Genomic DNA, 19,772 nt, shown 5'->3' on the forward strand with positions numbered 1-19,772 from the left:
ATAAAAGGAAAAAAAAAGTAAATATTAAGAACAAAAACAGAAGAAAAGAAAATAGCATTAAAACACAACAAATAAAAGGAATAAACGGACGGAGGGAATTCCAAAATGCATTTCTTGTTCTAGGCACTTTGAACAAGACATGATTAGAGGACCTGAGAGTTCGACCATGGGTGTGCAGATGTATAGGTTGATTTAAATAGGTTGGGTCCATACCAGACAGAGATTTAAAAACAAATCATATTTTATATTGAATCCTGTACTGTACTGGGAGCCAGTGGACAGAGAGAAATGGACCTGGGTGATGTGTGCATGCTGCAGCTTTCTTAACCAACTGTAGTTCAAGTGTAGTCAGGTACTGTAGGTATTTTTTGAATTTTTTTTTTTGTTTACTTACCTACTTACTTGCAAACTTACTTAGTGGTTTATTTACATAATTACTTAAATTACTAAATAATAACCCTCTTAATAAATCTATCAATTATTCAGGATGGGCTTGGCGGGTTATTAACTGAGGAAGCTGCATATATCCTGACTCAGAATTGCTTTCGAAAAAGCTACTCTGAAAACACCCAGATAGAGCTACTAAAAAGCACTGAGAGCTTTGTCATGTACTGAAAAACAAAACAGAGAATAAGAAGAAAAAGAAAAGCATTTATGCCAAAACAAAAAAGCTCTTGGCACCGCCTTCGCCTTCATCCGCTCTCCACCTCCTCCTTTCCCGTTCCCACTGTGCTCTGACACCAGTGGCAACTATCAGTGTGTGTGTGTGTGTGTGTGTGTGTGTGTGTGTGTGTGTGTGTGTGTGTGTGTGTGGTCTATAGATGCCAACAAACACATTTTTTATGCTTTACTAAGAGTTCCCACCATCTATCACTGCTCTTCTAACTATAGTGTGTATGTGCACAGCAGATCTGAAAGCCAGTAGGTGTGTGTAATTCCTGGCAGCAGGTCTTCCCCTTTTTCCAGCACAGGGAAACAAATGGAACCGACTATTGATCTATAGGTTGAGGCTTTATAAATCCTTAATCAAGAGTCAGCACACAACACATAAAATTAGCACAGGCTCTCTTTGTAGAGCATTTCCAAATTCCAGCCTTAAGTAACAATCCTGTTAAAAAAAAAGGAGGAATTAAGAATGATCTTTCTTTTTCTTTCTTTCTTTCTTTCTTTCTTTCTTTCTTTCTTTCTTTCTTTCTTTCTTTCTTTCTTTCTTTCTTTCTTTCTTTCTTTCTTTCTTTCTATATAGATCTATATAGAAATATAGATTTTCAGTTAAGTAATTTCTCTGTCAATCTTGTATTTTACTGTATATAGATACTCACACCTTTACAATAGAATCTGGATTTACACTATATCAATAAACGTTTGTGGAAACCTGACTATAACATACATAACACCCCATTCCTCATTTAGTACCTAGGTAGTTAAAGTAACAGTCACTTTTCTGGGAAGATGTTCCATGAGATTTTGGAGTGGTGGTGTGGAGATTTGTGTCCCACACAAATAGAAGATGCTGACCCAGCGAGGATATTGATCCATATATAGACTATGCCAGTTGGGTCCCATTTCATGAAGATTTCGGATAATAGGGATAAACAACCTCAACCTGTTGTTTCTTCATCATTGAACATTTCATGGCTCTGGAGGAGTTATAATTTATGAGTTGCTCAGAAGCTCCTGATTCCACATCTCCAACTGACTGTATAAGACTGTGGAAAGGACTTTACTCATAATCATACAGTCCAGCGCTGATGATATTTCTCAATCTCCGGTGTTTGTCGTGTTTTAATGATTTATAATCACACTCTTTGTGTCACCCAAACAAGGATGGGTTTTTATTTTGAGTCTGGGTTCTCTCAAGAATTCTTCCTCATACCTTCCCAGGGAGGTTTTTTCCTTGCCACGGTCATCCCAGGCTTGCTCATGGGGAATAAATATACATAATTTACTTCTATTAAAATTTTGTTCTACAATTCAGTCTTACAGTCTGTAAAGTTAGTTTGTGTCCATAATTTTCACTGAATTTGTACTCATTCAGCTACAAGGATGTTAATAAAGTCAGGTACTGATGTAGGTGAGGAGGCCTGGGCTGCAGTCTGTTTACACATTCATCCCAAAGGTGTTCAATAGGGTTGCGGTCAGAGCTCGATAGCAAGTGATCATCTACTCTGGGGTATAACACAAAACAAATCACTAGACGTTACGTATTAAAAGGTATTTGGGAGGATGGGTAATCTCTTACTTTGCTTCGTACAATACCGGGGCAGTACAATGATCTGGAAAGTAGTTTGCCCAAAGCGAGACTTAGCCATTGCATTTAGGGTGTGCTGACATTTGTGAATTTCTCCAAAAGTTGAAATCTCGACTGCATAATTTCTAAAAGTGGGCGACTGCGTTTGTGCTCTCCTTATTCTCATTTAGGGAAGTGGTAGCTTAGTGGTTAAGTCTCTGGTTTACTGGTTGGAAGGTGTGGGGTTAAAGCCTCAGTATCGCCAAGCTGCCACTCTTGGGCCCTTGAGCAAGGCCCTTAACCCTTTGTGCTCCAGGGATGCTGTATCAAGGCTGACCCTGCAGTCTGACCTGAGGTTTCTAACAGGATATGCAAAGGAAGAATTTCACTGTACATTTAGCAAGTATAAAGCAAGCTGTTAGTTTGTACTTTTGCTGTCTGGAAGACTACGAAAGCTTAAAAAAAAAAAACACCTGAGTGTTTTTACAATATGATTAAAAGCGTCAAGACGGTGAGTCTTTCTTTTTGTGCCTGTGCCTGATACTGTCTGATCTTGTCAGGATTCGAATGTGTTTGTTAGTGTCTAGCAAAAGGGGGTGGGGGGTGGGGGAAGGAAGTCTGTGATCTGTTGTGGATGGAAGGCAGAGATTTCCTCCATTAATTCAGGTCACATGGGAGCTTGTAAAACTGTACAGGCACAAACACACATGCACACACAAACAAACAAACACACAACTGGGCTAACTGGGCCATGGTACCAGATCACCTCTCTTCCACCACATGCACAAACACAGACTCATCCACTCAGGAAGGCGTAATTAATCAAGTCTACACAGCAAAGATTACAGGGGCCAGGCAGGCACTCAATAATTACGAACGTCTCTGCGAAGACGAAAAAAGACGCATGTGAGAATCCCATGAGCAGAGCCGCGGCGAGCACAATTAAATCAGACCTTTTATGTGAGCGAGCCACTGAAAGCTGGTTTTAAATAGCTGGCTGATGCAAACTGGTGCAACGGTGTTAGAGCTTAGCCTAAGAATGACATCTTAAGGTTAGATTTGCTTTGTCCGTTTTACCAATCAGCAGGATTTAAAGATTTACCTCAGGTTTGCGTTCAGGCTACTGAATTCTCACTCCTTTAACCAGCTTTTACACAATTTTACTTGATACACGATCATTTATACATGATTTAATAATTTCAGATTGCTTTAGCCTGCTTGAGCTCCTGTGTCCTGTGGAAAACCTTGATTAACTGGTCTTTGATGCATTCAATTAATACAACTTAAAATATATAAAAGACATGTTATGACAATCAGGTCATGTGATTCAGGAAGAATTTCACATGCCCTGTTTTAGGGATGGATCAGGTTATATTTCCTATCTTCTAGAGCAACAACTTGCACACCACAAGGTGTTGCCTTTTTTCTGTTTATTGCCTTAGGTGATGCTAATTTTAAATTTTTTTGTATTTAATCTCACCTCGCTATTTCTTTTTTTGGAGTGTTTCGCTCTGTACCTCAGCTAACCCCGTCCTGTGAAATCCAATTAGCTTTTCTGCCTCCAGTCCTTATTAAGCTGTCTTTTTATCCTGCACGTTATACCTACTACTCAGTCTCCCCTCTGTCCTCATTATCTCTACATGCAAATCACCTTATATCACCACCCCCTTTTTTTGCTTGTCCTTGCCAGTACATGTAGAAGGAATGGTCAAACAAATAAGTCTATGGAGCAATATTGATTTAAATATCCCTATTAGCTTGAATATTGCTTTAATAAGTGTAGCTGTGCACTCAGAACTCTGTGAATCCACACTATAATGAAACAAAGTGCACTGTCTCTGCAGGTCAGACACCGCTGCGTGAGGCTTTCTCCATGTCCTGTATCACTAACGGTGGCTCCAGTGGCCGCAAGTCTCACAGAGACAGCTCCACGGTGTCTGTAGCCAGGAAAGAAACGCTCTCGTCTGCAGCCAAAAGGTAATACAGTAAGATGGTAAGATTCGGCGAGTCGCATCGGTGTATTGGCATAAAAGTTAGCGCTTTGCTGACGCAAAGCATCGATTTAAACCAGTGTGCACTGGATACAAGTTGGCATTTATATCGGGAGGCATCGTTGTTTGAAATATCTGCGTAGGTAAAAAACTATTTATTTATATATGATTATTACATTATTATGGAGATGCACATCCCTATAATACACACTTAGAAGCAGGCAGAAATACAGAACCCGGATTAATTTGCAAAAGCAAAGTGCACTTCTTTCTAATCATATTGTCAAAATCATGTCATGTTATGCCTAAATTTCCTGTAAATACCATTTCTTATTCTTCTCTGTAAGACTCTGACCTGGAAGTTTTGCTCTGTAAGCTTCCTCATTTGTGTCCATAATTTTGCTGCAATTTACACAGGAAGTGTTGATGTATACTAAAGATGAATAATTGAGTTGTACTCGTTTTATACACTCCTTTCACTGAATCATCTTTTTTTTAATGTTTTTGCCCGTTTGAACTCTCTGCTGTCCCTTTATTCTGTCACTTGACCTGTTTTGTCCTGACCTAGTTGGCCTATTTTGCAGCGGTGCTGAGAAGAAAAAAGACAAGCCTATGCTAGAGGAGATCAAGGAGAAGGAAGAGCCTCCACAAGCTAACGATAAACCCCATTCAACACCCAGCACACCACAGGCACCGTCCCCTTCCAGCCAACCCCCTTCCCCTCATCCCCTCCAGCCCCAGAGGGCCACCCATGAAAGCAAAGTGTCTACCCCAGGCAAAAGGTTCCTTCAAGCATCCATTGCTGCAATTCTACAGCCTACTGCAAACCTCTGGCAGCATTCTATAACACTATGCACTATACCTCTGGCTAAGGGACAGGATTGACATGCTTCCCAAATCAGTATGTTGCTCTGTAACAATGAAGTCCTTTGCTTGTCGGCCAGACTTGCACAAAAGTCTTAAACAAAGATAAAGTATGCCATAATCTGTCTGGGATTAGAGTTAATGCTCTGGCTCTTGCTGGTTTCATTTGTTTACTAATGAAAGATACGAAACATTTAAAATGACGGATCAACTGCAATTTAAGGACACAAATTGTGCTTAGAGAAGAAGCGACGTCATACTTTTTCATCTTAAGTCGTATCTGATCTTTGCAGCTGTTGGATCTATATAAATTCTGACTAGCATGTAATTGCTAATAGCCTCTAAACTAAAACAAGAGTACATGCAGCAGGCATGGGATCAGTGCAATTGGAGAGCACTCTGTATTAATTAGTCCTCTCTAGGTCCGTGCATGAGCGCCAAATATGTAAGAAAGCATTAGCTCTCAAGCGACACGACTAGCTTGAAGCAGGTCCCTACAGCATGCCGGGACCGGCAGTCAGGCTTATGCATGGGCTGTAGCGTGCTCTATAAAGTGCAGGCGCTATAATCAGCATGCGCTTAATAAGCTTAGAGGCAGTTTTGCTGAGATCTTCATATCGTCCTTGCAGCTTGTCGAGTCCAGTTAGGCTAAGCCATGACAAAGCAATTAGCCCCGTCCCTTAAAATGAAACTTTCATGGTCTGATCCGTGCATGTTGGACCGTGCAGGTAATAAAATGTTTCGTCAAGGCCTGAGTTGAGGCCAGGAGAATTAGCCAGAACAGGCATCTGCAAACAATTGTATTTTTTGTGCAGACATGGATTATGAGTGTTCCACTCGCATTAAAGCAAGTACATAACTACTCCACGGCTGAGCGGTTTTATGGAACCACATAGTGCTTAGTACCGTAACTTTTATGATTCAGCCTCAGATATTAACAAACAGCCATTAAGTGCTGCGAGTTGTTGTTGTTTTGAAGACGTGGAGGAAGCTAGCCGCTAGCTAATCTGTCATTGCACTTTTATCAACTCTCATCGAAGTGGGATTCAAGTTGTCACTCGGTATAAAGGACAAACTTGAACTGTTACAGGAGACACAGACTGGGAAGCAGGTCTAATCTGATGCAATCCCTTCTCTGCTTACTTTTTGCTCAAAGTTAACAGGGAGGGGAACTGTTGTGTGATGATATTCCTTGCTGTGGGCCTGTGTGTGCGATTATATGTGTGTGTGCGTGCACACAAGCACTGGATCACTAAAGACTCCTTCGCTACCTGGACAAAAGTGTGGACAACGGACTATTTTGAACATCTAATTCCACATTTGGTCCCCATTTTCCACTCTTCTGGGTAGATGTTCCACTATATTTTTTTCGATTTTTGCTCGTTCAGCCAAAGTCAGGTACTGATTTAGGTGAGGTGAGGAGGACTGGGGTGCAGTCAGCGTTCACATTCCTCCCAAAGGTGTTTAGTAGGGTTGGAGCTCTATAGCAGGACACTCTAGATTTTCTACTCCAACCCATGTACAGCATATCTCCATGGAGCTTGATTTGGAGCGGCCTCCTCACACTATATCAGTCCCTGAATGAGCACAAATCTCGAGACCCATACTCCAAAATCTAGAGGAACATCTTTCAAGAAGAGTGTAGGTTATTATAATGGTAAACGAGACTGAATGTGGTATGGGGTGTTCAAAAAGCACATACAAATCTTTTGCCCATATAGTGTATAAACCAAGATCTCCATAAAAATTGTTATATTTGTCACATACACAAACACACAGTACAACGTGGTGTCTGTGACATAAACACAATTCAAAGTGGAATAAAAATAGTATTTATAATATTTGTAAAACCCTATAAAGGTGCAAATGAGGAAATTATAATATATAAAACTATTATATGTGGAATACAGAGATCAGTGTCAGTAAACTAATATATCTTATGTAGCACCTTTTTTTTTTCTTCAATATATGTTCATATCCAGGAGTTTGTTGTGCAATAAGTCCAAGGTCCAGTCCTAAAGTAGGTGTTCTCCTGGATGAAGGCCTGATTTGTCTGTATGAGTACTTAATAACAAAGGATTGAAAAAAAAAATGCTGGAGGTGGGAGGTCATTGAAGTGATCCATTGCTCAAGATTGTTTTATTGATCTTAACATTTTCTCCTTAAGCACGGCTACGCATGAGGATTGCCCTTTCCCGTACTCCTTTTTTCATGCCTTTATATTTTTTCTCTCTGTAATCTCTCTGTCTGATTTTATATCTTTTTACTGTTTTAGTCGTCATGCCAAATGACTGGGGTTGGAGTTTTTTTTATCTGAGATAACCTGTGTGTATACTAACCAATGAGTGGGGTGTGCTTTTCTCTTTACGCCTGGCCTAGCGTATGCATGGACTTTTAATTTTATTTTTCCAACAGAGCTGTATAAGACTGACTGTGTCCTTCATGAAGGACCAATTTTCCTGTTGTTTCAGGTTTGAGATCAACCAAAGACTAAAAAAAAGGCATACACATATATGAAGGGTGTCAATTGTGAACTGAACCCTGTTAATCAATTATTTCTAATCAATACTGAGCAATCTTTTGATCTTTGCATGCCTTTTTTTACTAAATTCCTCTCGGCTTGTGTTTGATACAACAGCGTTTGTTCTTCTTCCTGCTTTTTAAAATCTTTTTTTGCACAAATCGAGACTAGAGTGCGTTTTCTGCTCTTTGCTCTTTTTTTTGTCCCTCACCAGGGGCCACAGCGCAAAGCGTGGTGGAGGAATGGAGCGGTCTCAAAGCACCACATGGGAAAGCGGAGAGGAGAACAGGAACAAGCTGGTCAAAGCTGCGTCCACTTCCAAACTGTTGGCCAAAGTAGTGAAGAATGCAGAGAAGTTAGTAATCAATGATCTTCTCTACCATGTCATTTCTTACCTGACCACCTCTGCATTGTTTTATTTAGTTACATTAATAATAATTATTATTATCCGCTTCATCCCCAGACACAGAGATCCAGTTATCAGCCAAGGTAAAGCTCTTCTTCCTTTTTTTTTTTTTTTTTTTTTTTTAACCACCCTTTCTTTTTTATTAGCACCACATCCACCACCATTTTCCACCAATTTTCTAATGACTCCCATCAGTTTTTGTTTGTCATTATTATAGCTGTTCTCTTTCTGTCGTGTAACGCCCCCGTGTTTGTTTAGAGCAACTGTTATTTCTGTTTCATAACCAGCTAAAATGTCGACTCGTGAGAAAAACAGTCAAGGTAAGCGTTCCCATCCTGCAGAAACGAAGCAGCCAAGCACATTCTCGCCCGTCTACTTGCTTTTGGCTGGGCTACAATACATGCACCTGTCACTCACATTCCTTTCCAATTCGGTGTGCTTTGTCGGCATGGCTATATATAACACGCGAACCGAAATGATGATTAGACGCACAATGGCCGTGTCTAATAACGTGCTGATCTGGGTGAAAGATTAGCGAACCTCATTGTCTCTCTATCTTTCTTGTTTTTCCTTTTTTTTTTTCACTCCGCTTCATACCGTTTCTGTCTCCTTGTCTTTCTTTAAAGATTCAGGAACACTGGACAAACGTTTGTGGACACCAGACCAAAACATTGAGGTTTTTCGAACATCGCATTCGACATTCAGTCCCCATTATAGACTCCACTTTTCAAGTGTGTTAGTAAAGTCAGCTGATGTACGGTGAGTCGGCCTGGGGTGCAATCAGCGTTCGTGTTCATCCCAAAGGTGTTCAATAAGGTTAAAGTTCTATAGCAGGAGATCTTCAACTTCAACCCATATAAAGCATATCTTCCTGCTGCTGGATTTGTGCACAAGGGCATTGTCATGCTGGAACAGGTTTGGGTCTCTTAGAAAATCCTGCATCTGAAGGCATCCTAAACAAATGTGTGCCTTCAACTTTGCGCTGGAAAAGTCTGGTGTCCCAATACTTTTGTCCATATAGTGTATATTTTTCTTCTAGAAAGGGTTGATAAGAAAAATCTGTATTTTTTTGGATGAAAAAAAATATATAGGTATAAAAGAGGTCCTTTGATTCATTAGCGACCAAAATTTTGTGAGTAAATAGATGACACTTTACAGCTTCATCTTGAGGCAAATGTCACTAAAACACTCCTCACACGCGGAATATCTTTATGGGAAATTTACTGCTAAATCGCTAAGATGCATCATCACAGTGGTATGCTTATAAATACCTTGCAGCAGAAGACATTAGTTCAGTGTGTAAAAGATGCTTTTAAAAGAGGTCTCTTTTACGTCTCAGGGATCGAATGTGCTATTTTTTAGTCTGGATGTCCCGTTTCAGCCCAAGAAAAAGAAAACCGAACAGAGCTCAATGGGAGAGAAGGGAAAGCGGAATACCATAAAACACCCTTAAACTCTTAACCGGCTCACTCCTCCTCTTGACTCTGTCATTTCGTCATTCTCTCCTCATGCTTCTGCCTTCCTTCTCTTTAATCCCAGCCTAGTTTGGGCATCTAACGTGCTGCTTTTGGCTTTCTGCACGACACTAAATTGTTCTTTTGATTTGCTTGGATATTTCGAATGAATTAAAGGCATGTGAACTGGACGAACCTCCTCGCTGATTATTTCAACAGTTATCTATAAAAACCTGAAGGTATTTGAAGGACTATTTCCGTGCACATGCATCCACTGAGCTTGCACATTCTCTTTTTTTGTTCCCAGATCAGACAGTATGTGTGTATTTGCACCTCCAAATCTGATTTAAGGGAATGCTTGACCTCTTAATTGTGACCTTTCCACAGAGGGCGACTATATCAAAATGTTCATGCGAGGACGGCCAATCACCATGTTCATCCCGTCAGATATCGAGAACTACGATGATGTGCGAACTGAGCTTCCCCCGGAGAGACTCAAACTGGAGTGGGTGTATCCTTTCCAGAACATTCTGCACCACTGCTCTGCACTGTCTCTCTTTGAGACCTGGACTGATGTCACACATCATCTGGTTTCTTTGATAAGAAAGATAACCCAATGCATTAACATATATATGACTCGTTGGAATTGTTGGATAGTGTAAGATGCACCACAACCAGGTTCTTGAATTTGAAGTAATAAAAATGAGGGAAATTCCTGGGATTTAATGATTTCAGGTTTTAATGATTGCCTTAAAACTAGACATCACAAAGCATATACTGTATGAAGAAAAAAGTCTGAGCTATCACGATTTTTTCACGATATTTTTTTTTTTAATAATAAAACCATATTGTATGGACAATGTCTAATTAAAAGGCGGCAAGGTATGTAATTATGCTATATGAGGATTAGCCTTGTTATTCTAGAGAAGCACAATTTATTTTGTATTCAGCCATCATGGTATCCCAGAATGGATGCTTGTCTTTCTATCTGTCAATTCTCCATCTGTTTATTTATCTGTCTCTGTATGTTATCTGTCAGAACGATACATATATTTATATACATACATCTATCTTTCTTTCTGCCTGTCTGTGTCTGTCTCTGTAGCTGTCTATCTATTTATCTGCCTGCCTTTTTCATAATCTCTCTGTCTGCTTGTATGTCAGTCAATCTGTCAGCCAAGTAACGAATAACAATAAATGCTGAGATTATTTCAATAATGGGATCAGCGAGACAGATGAAATTAATTACACATTGTTGACCTGAAGTTCATTGCAAAAACTGTAATAATTTTTTTTTTCCCCATTCATAGATTGGTTAGTAAAAGCAGGAGTATAAATATATTACTATAATGAGCGTGCATTTCAAACTATTTCATACAGTGACAGCTGACAGGTTTACACCAGGCTGCCACGCACCTGCCTCATAATGATGATTATTTATGTTGTTTTGCAGCACTACCTGCTGATCAGGTTCACCAGGTTTCGTCCTTGACTTCTATTGGCAGATATGGCTACAGGGGCCGTGACTGCAGGGCAAACGTTTACTTGTTGCCCACAGGGGAGATTGTCTACTTCATTGCCTCAGTGGTTGTGCTGTTCAACTATGAAGAGCGGACACAGCGTCACTACTTAGGGCACACTGACTGTGTGAAATGGTGAGATTGAGTTCTCACACACACACACACACACACACACACACACACACACACACAAAATGACAATGTCATCGATCATAGGTGGCAAATGGTGTGGAACATAAAACACAAGTCATGAGATTGCATATGGTTTATGCCATTTGATTCCAGATGTTTGTGTGTTTAATTTCTGGTTGAAATGTGCTGGTGAAAGATAAGCACCCGAAGATGAAAATTAGATGGAAATATCTGTCATGTGAAGCGCCTTCACAATGCTGTGAATCTGAGTTGTTCATTAAGTAGCTGCTGCGCTTTCTATAGACCGTTATTTTGACTCATAGACCACTTTCTAATATTTGGGCTCGTACTTTTACAAGTTAAAGTAATTACCGTTGCTTTCATCATACAGATAAAGATCAATGTATGCATTCAGCATCGATATGGAAAAAAGGTGATCTTTGTGACTTTAACCGTGGCATGTTTTTTTTCCGGTTGCCAGATAGTCTGGGTAAAGTATTTCAGAAGCTGCTAATCTCCCGGGCCTCTAATGTTCCACACAAAACGGTGTGGTGAGAAAAAAAAAATTCTGTCTGCATTTTGTCTACAGGCTGAAGCACGTTAATAATGACTGAGATCAGAGCAGATTTGACTAGATGACTAGAAATGTATGAGTTGACAGGAAGTCTAGAATAACTCAAATCATCACTCTTTACAACCTTGGTGAGCAGAAAGCAGCTCAGAATGCATAACTTGAGAATTAAGGATAGGCTACAAGCGTAAGAGATCTTGTCAGGTTTTACTCCTGTCAGCCATGAACAAGAATCAGAGGCTATAATGCACACTGATTTACTGAAACTGGACAGTTGGAGATAATGGGGGGAAAATAAGTGGTCTTTTTTTCAATCTTCAGCTGTACACTTTCTGAATTGCTTTAGTAAAGACGGAGAATTTGTTTAAGATTGTTAGATGCTTTAGAAGTAAAAAAACTTGGGGGGAAAAACATACTTTTAATGTCATTTGTAATTAAGTCAAGTGGGTTGCTGGGGAAGTCACACTCTGAGCTCAGAAGTGAGTCTTCTGTACAGTGATTAGTGATAGTAACACAGTGACAGGGTGTGACCATAATCTCACAGTATAAGTCATTTTATTTTGTGTTAACTATATGTTTCATGGTATAGTTAAAGAGGAAGTTAATTCGGAGAATTAACAAAACTTTGTATAATAAATAAAATTAAATACTTCATAAATGAGAAGGACTTCACCTAATTTAACTGCTCTTTCACTTTGCTGAAGTACTAGCAGCTTGGCATCACATACCTCAGATCAAGGGTTTTGATCAAGTCTTGAACCCCCCCCTTTCGCCCCCACAGTAAACTGGTGCCATGTGTTTGCAGATATACATCGTAATGGCCTGTGTTACTTTTTTCCATCTCTTTGAGTTTTTCTTATACGACATGTCTTTGATAAATGATTCGGCCAAACTGGTTTAATCACCGAAGCGCTTTTTGCACTGAAGTTTGATTGATTGCATAATATGGAGCGCATCTTTTGGCTTTCACCATATTCTTTTGCGTGTGCAAATTGCGTGTGCAAATTGCGTGTACTACCACTGCTAGCGAGTATGTTAGCATAACACAGTTCGCAAGTCATGTTTTTCTGCAATTTGTCAGATTTTGCAAACCCAAACTATGTCCACACTACAGATGTTGCCCCTCTTTGATTAACAAGTTTCTCCTCCTCCTGCTCAGGGTTTTTGTTTACCTGTTTGTTTTTCTTTCGCCATGTTTTTGACTTAGTCTCACGTGCAGTGTCTTGCCCACACCCCTTATTTACACGACAGTGTATAGACAGAATAAAAAAATTTCAAAAGCTTTTATGGTTGACAATTTATTCCACGCTATCTATCTATCTATCTATCTATCTATCTATCTATCTATCTATCTATCTATCTATCTATCTATCTATCTATCTATCTATCTATCTATCTATATATACACATATATATATATATATATATATATATATATACACACACGTGTGTGTGTATGTGTATGTGTGTATACACATATATATATATATATATATATATATATATATATATATATATATATATATATATATATATATATATATATATATATATATATATATATATAAAATCAAAATACTGCCCAGCCTTACCGTATAAGTAAAACTTACAGGAAATCTCTATCACTGACATGACCTACACCTGATTTCCGACTGTTAATTATGTAGCAAAGATGAATGGGTACTGTATAAAATATACCAATTACTCAAGTATAAAAGAATGTATGAATTAGTATTTAATATACTAATAATGCCAACTATTTGGGACGTCATAAAGTCATAATTAAACTAAGTCCCTGTTTCAACTCTATATATATATATATATATATATATATATATATATATATATATATATATATATATATATATATATATATATAAATTTCATTCTACATTTAGTCTTTTGCTTTTATAATAACCTGTATTGCGCTTATAATAGCCTGTAGTCAAAAAAAAAGCACACTATAAAATTGTGTAGAGTGTACTCTTCTGGGGAGATGTTTCAATATATTTTGTAGTGTGCTTTTTTGAGATTTGGCTCATTCAGCCAAAAGTGCATCAATAAAGTGAGGGTGAGAAGGCCTAGGGTGCAGTCAGTGTGTCCAATTCATTCCAAAATCATCTTAATGTCAAAGATGAATGGGTATATATGATACCCCAAAATTGCACTGACTCACCAAAATCTACTCAATACAATTGACATAAATTAATTATTTCTCTTAGACAGATTCTGTGTTCTGATTATGCGATTTATTACAGTTTATTTATGTATGTATTTACTAATTTATTTATTTATTTATTGTGTGTGAGTGATTGGAGATTAACGTGTTTTGTCGTCTGTGTCTTGTCCAGCCTTGCTATTCACCCGGATAAGATCCGCATTGCCACAGGACAGATCGCAGGTGTGGACAAAGATGGCAGGGTAAATTAAGTCATGTTCTTCCTCTCACGTTTCACTGTGTAACAAGGCATCCTTTGTTTTATACAGGTCTCGCTCACAACAAATGAACTTTGTAGGTGTGTAACTTGAGCAAATGGTATCTCACAGCACTGTGAGAAAAAAAAAGCAGTGTGCTTTTGCTTCGGGCATGGGGCAGTGGAAGGTTGTTGGTTTCATTGCCATTGCGACACATTGCTGGGCCCTTAACCTTAAAAGCTGACTTATACATTTATGGTGATGTCTTTATTCAGTGTGACCTACATTTATCACATTTATCTTAGCTTGTTTTCAAAGGTCAGATAGGAGGATTTACACCTGTACAGCCAGAGAGTGCCTGTGTTAATGTGCACAATTATGGCATTTATGGCAAAGAAATCAGCATAGCCCCTGCAGTTCATTCTGCTCAAATGAAACATTCTGTCATTACTAGAGGTTTTTAGAGATAGAGAGATATTGGTCAACCTCTAGTTTTAACCCCATGAAATGAAATTTATTACACGTTTTTTCCAGCCGCTACAGCCTCATGTGAGAGTTTGGGACTCGGTCACTCTGCAAACCCTGCAGATCGTTGGCATGGGTACCTTTGAAAGAGGAGTGGGGTCCCTTGCTTTTTCTAAAGCAGTGAGTATTTGATTATTGTTAATTCTTTCATTAATTCTTAACCTTTTGACTGTCATACATGGTATGCTCTTTGTTGTGTTGCATGAGGTGTGTGTGTGTGTGTGTGTGTGTGTGTGTGTGTGTGTGTGTGTGAACCAGACTGACCTGCTGAGCTGGAGGCATAAAAAGGTGTAGAATACCACATAGACAGTCTAATCAGCCAGATATTAGTGTTCCTTTTTAAACACATTCCTGATCATTTTAGAACCCATACAAGCACTTTTTTTCTTTAGAACGTCTTCTTGAGATAAACGGTTAATGATCTGGGTTTTATTCTGCCCTGTCGCACAGCACATTTTAGATTATTTTTCTATTTTGATCTGCTTGTTTAGAAGCTATTGATTCATTTTCTGTTATGGTACGGCTCTGATAGGCTGCAAGGCAAATCTGCTTGCATTAATGCATTGCTGTATGGCAGATGCTTTAGACAAATATAATGGTTGATATTAGTGCTGGGAGGATCGGATCATTTTAGTTGCTTCTTGGTTTTTTGAATCTCGTTCATCAAAATGAAGGAATCTTTTTTTGAGTCATTAGTTAATTTAGTTCCTTTCCACAGATATAAAATAAAATATAACATTTTCAATAAGCAGATCCCCGAAGAAGTTTACATACACGAACTTCAACTATATTTCGATAATGAAGATATGACAATGCAGCTAAGGACAAATAATGATAAACAGAACGAGTAGCTCACTTTTCATCTCTTCTGGTCCGTTTTGTTAGTTCTTTTGTCATGTGACTCCCGCATACTTTTTGTGGCGTATATATGAGTCTTGTGACAAAAGAACAAAGTACATGGAACTACTTCATTCTGTTTCCTGTACCTAACCTACAGAGATGTTGACATCCTTTGGTAATGCACATCCAGCAGAAAATGAACACTTTAAAGACACGTTCAAAATGAACAAATAGTTCCTGAACGACCAATCGCTTATTGATATCTCAACTTTTGGAGAGAACAAAATAGTTTTATGAGGGAACATCAAGGGACTTGTTTTATGGATGTTTCACCAAATTAAATATAACTGTAATAATAAAAAATGTTATGACATATCATTCAGACGCCTCTTTGTTCTGGCCGGTTAGTGATAAATGCTCTTGCCTACATTCTGGCTATTGTGCAAAAATAGGTTCTGTATGTTAAAAATAGTGACAATGTCAACCAAGGCTTAAATTTGCATATAAATTTAAGTTTTCTCACTTTCAATGTTGTGGAGCACTCAAGGACTAAGCAGAAGTTCCGCCTCAGGAAAAAACAGCCTGCCATATCTCTGCCTGAAGTAACGGGGCAAAGTATTTGGGACATCACAAACGGAGTCCAAATCCTGTTCCAACATACACTATATGGACACAACTTCATTGGCAACTGGCCATAAGATTTGTATTTATTTTGAACATTTCATTACACATTCAGTCCCCATGCCTTTATAATAATCTCCACTCTTCTGGGAAGATATTTCACTACATTTTAGAGTGTGCTTGTGGAAATTAGATGCGTGAGAAAGCCTGGGGTGCAATCAGTATTCATATTGATCCCAAAGATGTTCAGTAGGGTTGAGGTCTTAAAGATCTTCCACTACTACCTATGTGAAGCATATCTTAATAAAGCTGGCTTTGTGCACAGGGACATTGTCATGCTGGAACAGGTTTGGGTATCCAAGTTCAAGTAAAGGAAAAATTAAATGCTACCACATCCATAGACTTTCTATACAAATGTGTACCTTCTACTTTGTAGTAACAGTTTTAGGTAGAACCACAAATGGTCAGGTGTTATGACCTTTGACCATATAGTGTAGAAAGTGTTTATATCATGGTATATTTATTCAAATTAAATAATTCTTAAACCATGATCTGGTACACTTGATCCATTTTGCCATTGAACAACAAAAAAATATTTGCAGTGGCAAGCTGTATTTATAGCTGTTAGGGTTATTAATGTCTGCTTTTCTTCATCTCTAAAACAAAGTGCTTAAGCATTGGGCATCTGTCTGTCCATCTTTAACAGTGTAATTCACATTTTAATATCCTCTGTAAAACTTGATGGGATTGAATTAGTTTTTATTGTTGTTTATTGGTTATATCCTTTTGTCTTATTTCTGCTTCTAGTTCACTTGTCTCGCTTTCTTTAGCCATTTTGACGCTCTTGTGACCTGCAAACCACTTAAAGGCTAATTACTGATTAAAGTATTGACCTGACCTGACTTTGCACCGATGCATGTCCTCGAATGACGGTTTTGTTTTGTGTGTGTACAGGACTCTGGCATCCACCTGAGTGTGGTGGACGACTCCAATGAACACATGCTGACAGTGTGGGACTGGCAAAAGAAGTCCAAAATTGCTGAGATTAAGGTATGTTGAATGATAAATTGCATTTGCCAATTGCATCTATATTGCATGTACAGTCTTGAACTACATCAGATCTTTGCCACTCTCTATGTCCCTCTAACTGCCTTTTTCCGATCACCGGTTTTTGTTTTTGCATTCTTTTGTTTGCCATTTCCTCTTTATTCTACTTCACTCTCAGAGCTTCCTCAGTTTGTTGTATGACATCATGCATGACCTCCTTCCTAACCAGCTCACTCAAAGCAATTAGCTTTTTCCTTTCTCTTATTCACTGCCCACACCCCATTATGCCTCTAACCCACTTTCTAGTTGTACACTAACTCTTTTTTTTTTTTTTTTCTCCCTGTGTGTCTCTGTCTCAGACTACCAACGAGGTGGTCTTAGCAGTCGAGTTCCACCCGACTGACGCAAACACCATCGTCACCTGCGGCAAGTCGCACATCTTTTTCTGGACGTGGAGTGGCAACTCTCTGGCTCGCAAGCAGGGCATCTTCGGGGTGAGGACACGTGTATTTAGACATACACGTGCAGACTTATACTTGCTCAGTTAATCATGCTCTTGAAAAACAGATTTTAGCAGATTGCACAAGTCTGGGCTTTTATATGATTTAGTGTTAACATGGGGCATTGAATGCAACACAGATGCAAATACACACTGTGCAATTTATCGAGATATGAGCTAGAATGAGGTTTTCTGTTTCATCTAATGACTCTGTGCCATACAGAGAAACATGGTTGCTGAAGTTTTAAAGATAGTAGTGCCAGCTCACCAATAAATTTGAGTGGCATTCAAGTTGCAGCATGCAATTATAAAACGTTCTTATATTAGTTAAGATTTACTGGTGTCAATAGTAGACACCAAGTAGTCAACAATCTGTAAGACAACATTTATTTTCTTTTACACACAGCACACACAAACATCTTTTTACTAAAGTGACCAAAACTGCCTGTCAAGTGATAGGAGAAACTGAGAATGCCTTTTTAATCTTTTAAAAGCTGAAATAAAAGGCAATGCGGATAAACACTCGTAAACCGATTCCTCATAACATTTTAAAGCCACGATGTGCGGAACGTCACACGCAGATTTAGCTGAAGATTTGAAACATTTTTGATCAATAAATAAAAAATTAAAATAAGTGCAGAAAGGCCACATCAACGACAGGATTTGCATTTCACGTGTCGGGAAATCAAATTAAATCAACAGTATTAAGTACAGTACAGCACAACATCAGTGCACCGAAAAACAAAAAAAAAATAATTTACAGAATTGAATTAGAACAGAATATACCTTTACAGAATCTCCCGGACATTGATAAATATTGAAACCCCTGCCGCCAAGATGCTGCTGTGTCGCTCATATGGGCTTTATTAACCCACATTAAAAATATTTATTTATTATTCACATTTTTATTTACAGCATTATCATATTACACTGTATAATAACTTATTGAGAGACAACTGATAGTTCTGTGTGAAAGCAGACCCATATAATTAAATTGGAATGATCCTCGTTTCATAACACCTCTTTGAAGATTCGACTGTGCGATTGGTAGTCGAATCAGGCTCGTCCTATCGAAGCATCGAATCCTCGACTATTCGGGGTCACCCCTATTGTGATGCCTAGTGAATTTCACATAGTCTTTTCAGAAAAGATTTCAAACTCGAATAATACAACAAGTGAGTCTAGTTTTTTTCAAAATAACTAATTAGAAATGCACACACACCACAAAGAAATTCAAATATTGCTTAGACCTGACACCCTGGGACACTAGAACACATAAGCTCTCTTATCGCTAATACTTAGAGACATAAATTTCAATGTTGATTTTTAGAATGTTTTAAGTTTTGAAACTTAAGTGTAAGATTTATTTATTTTTTTTTTGTTATTTAGAAATATGAAAAGCCCAAGTTTGTACAGTGTCTGGCCTTCCTCAATAATGGAGACATTATGACCGGAGACTCAGGAGGCGTCCTGCTTATTTGGACCCGCAGCACAGCAGATCCTCCACCTGGAAAAGGACTTAAAGGTATTGCCTTTTCTCTGTCACGGTCTGACCGAGAGTCTCTCTCTCTATCTCTCTCTCTCTCTCTCTCTCTCTCTCTCTCTCTCTCTCGCGCTCTCTCTCTCTCTCTCTCTCTCTCTCTCTCTCTCTCTCGCGCTCTCTCTCTCTCTCTCTCTCTCTCTCTCTCTCTCTCTCTCTCTCTCTTCCACACAGCAAAGTAATTACCCAGCGCATGTGACTGTTTGGGTGTGAGTGTGTTTGCAGGTCCCTGTCTTCCTGTAATGCACTAATAGTTTTTGGAGGCATGCTGCAGAACTGGATCAGCAGAATTGCAGTGAGGCCTGCTGCCAAGATTTAAACATTAATCATGCTTCGATGTGCCCCCCCTGCATAGTGGGACATTGTGTATTTTAACACAGCACCCCCTGCAGGTTGTGTTAGTGTAGTTAGTAGAAAACCTTTCCATTGAGCTGCATAGAAGCAAGCCATTTGGCCCTGAACTGAAAAAAAATATTTCTCTATATATTTTGGTCACTAAAATCAAATGATACATTTAAGGATATGTGTAAAAGAGAGAGTGAGCGAGCGAGAGAGAGAGAAACACTGAGAGCTAAAAGCAGTATCAGTGTCAGGCT

General features: G+C 38.8%; 1 protein-coding gene across 7 annotated transcripts in view; it reads left to right on the forward strand.

The window, feature by feature from the left end:
* Window positions 1-19,772, forward strand: part of eml4 (EMAP like 4) — a 99,149-nt gene that overhangs the window by 61,707 nt on the left and 17,670 nt on the right. For 2 of the 7 annotated variants that reach the window (XM_083539905.1, XM_083539903.1), the window contains exons 3-14: window positions 4,075-4,207; window positions 4,806-5,003; window positions 7,821-7,961; window positions 8,070-8,095; window positions 8,300-8,332; window positions 9,854-9,977; window positions 10,972-11,121; window positions 14,041-14,110; window positions 14,639-14,749; window positions 17,045-17,140; window positions 17,497-17,631; window positions 19,026-19,161. In XM_083539905.1, coding sequence (XP_083396031.1) covers window positions 4,075-4,207; window positions 4,806-5,003; window positions 7,821-7,961; window positions 8,070-8,095; window positions 8,300-8,332; window positions 9,854-9,977; window positions 10,972-11,121; window positions 14,041-14,110; window positions 14,639-14,749; window positions 17,045-17,140; window positions 17,497-17,631; window positions 19,026-19,161 — 1,353 coding nt within the window. The remainder of the gene's footprint in view (window positions 1-4,074; window positions 4,208-4,805; window positions 5,004-7,820; window positions 7,962-8,069; window positions 8,096-8,299; window positions 8,333-9,853; window positions 9,978-10,971; window positions 11,122-14,040; window positions 14,111-14,638; window positions 14,750-17,044; window positions 17,141-17,496; window positions 17,632-19,025; window positions 19,162-19,772) is intronic. The other 5 variants (XM_083539908.1, XM_083539906.1, XM_083539909.1 and 2 more) reach the window with 3 other exon arrangements.

The sequence above is a fragment of the Silurus aristotelis genome (genome assembly GCF_946808225.1).
Source record: "Silurus aristotelis genome assembly, chromosome: 4".
NCBI lineage: Eukaryota > Metazoa > Chordata > Actinopteri > Siluriformes > Siluridae > Silurus > Silurus aristotelis.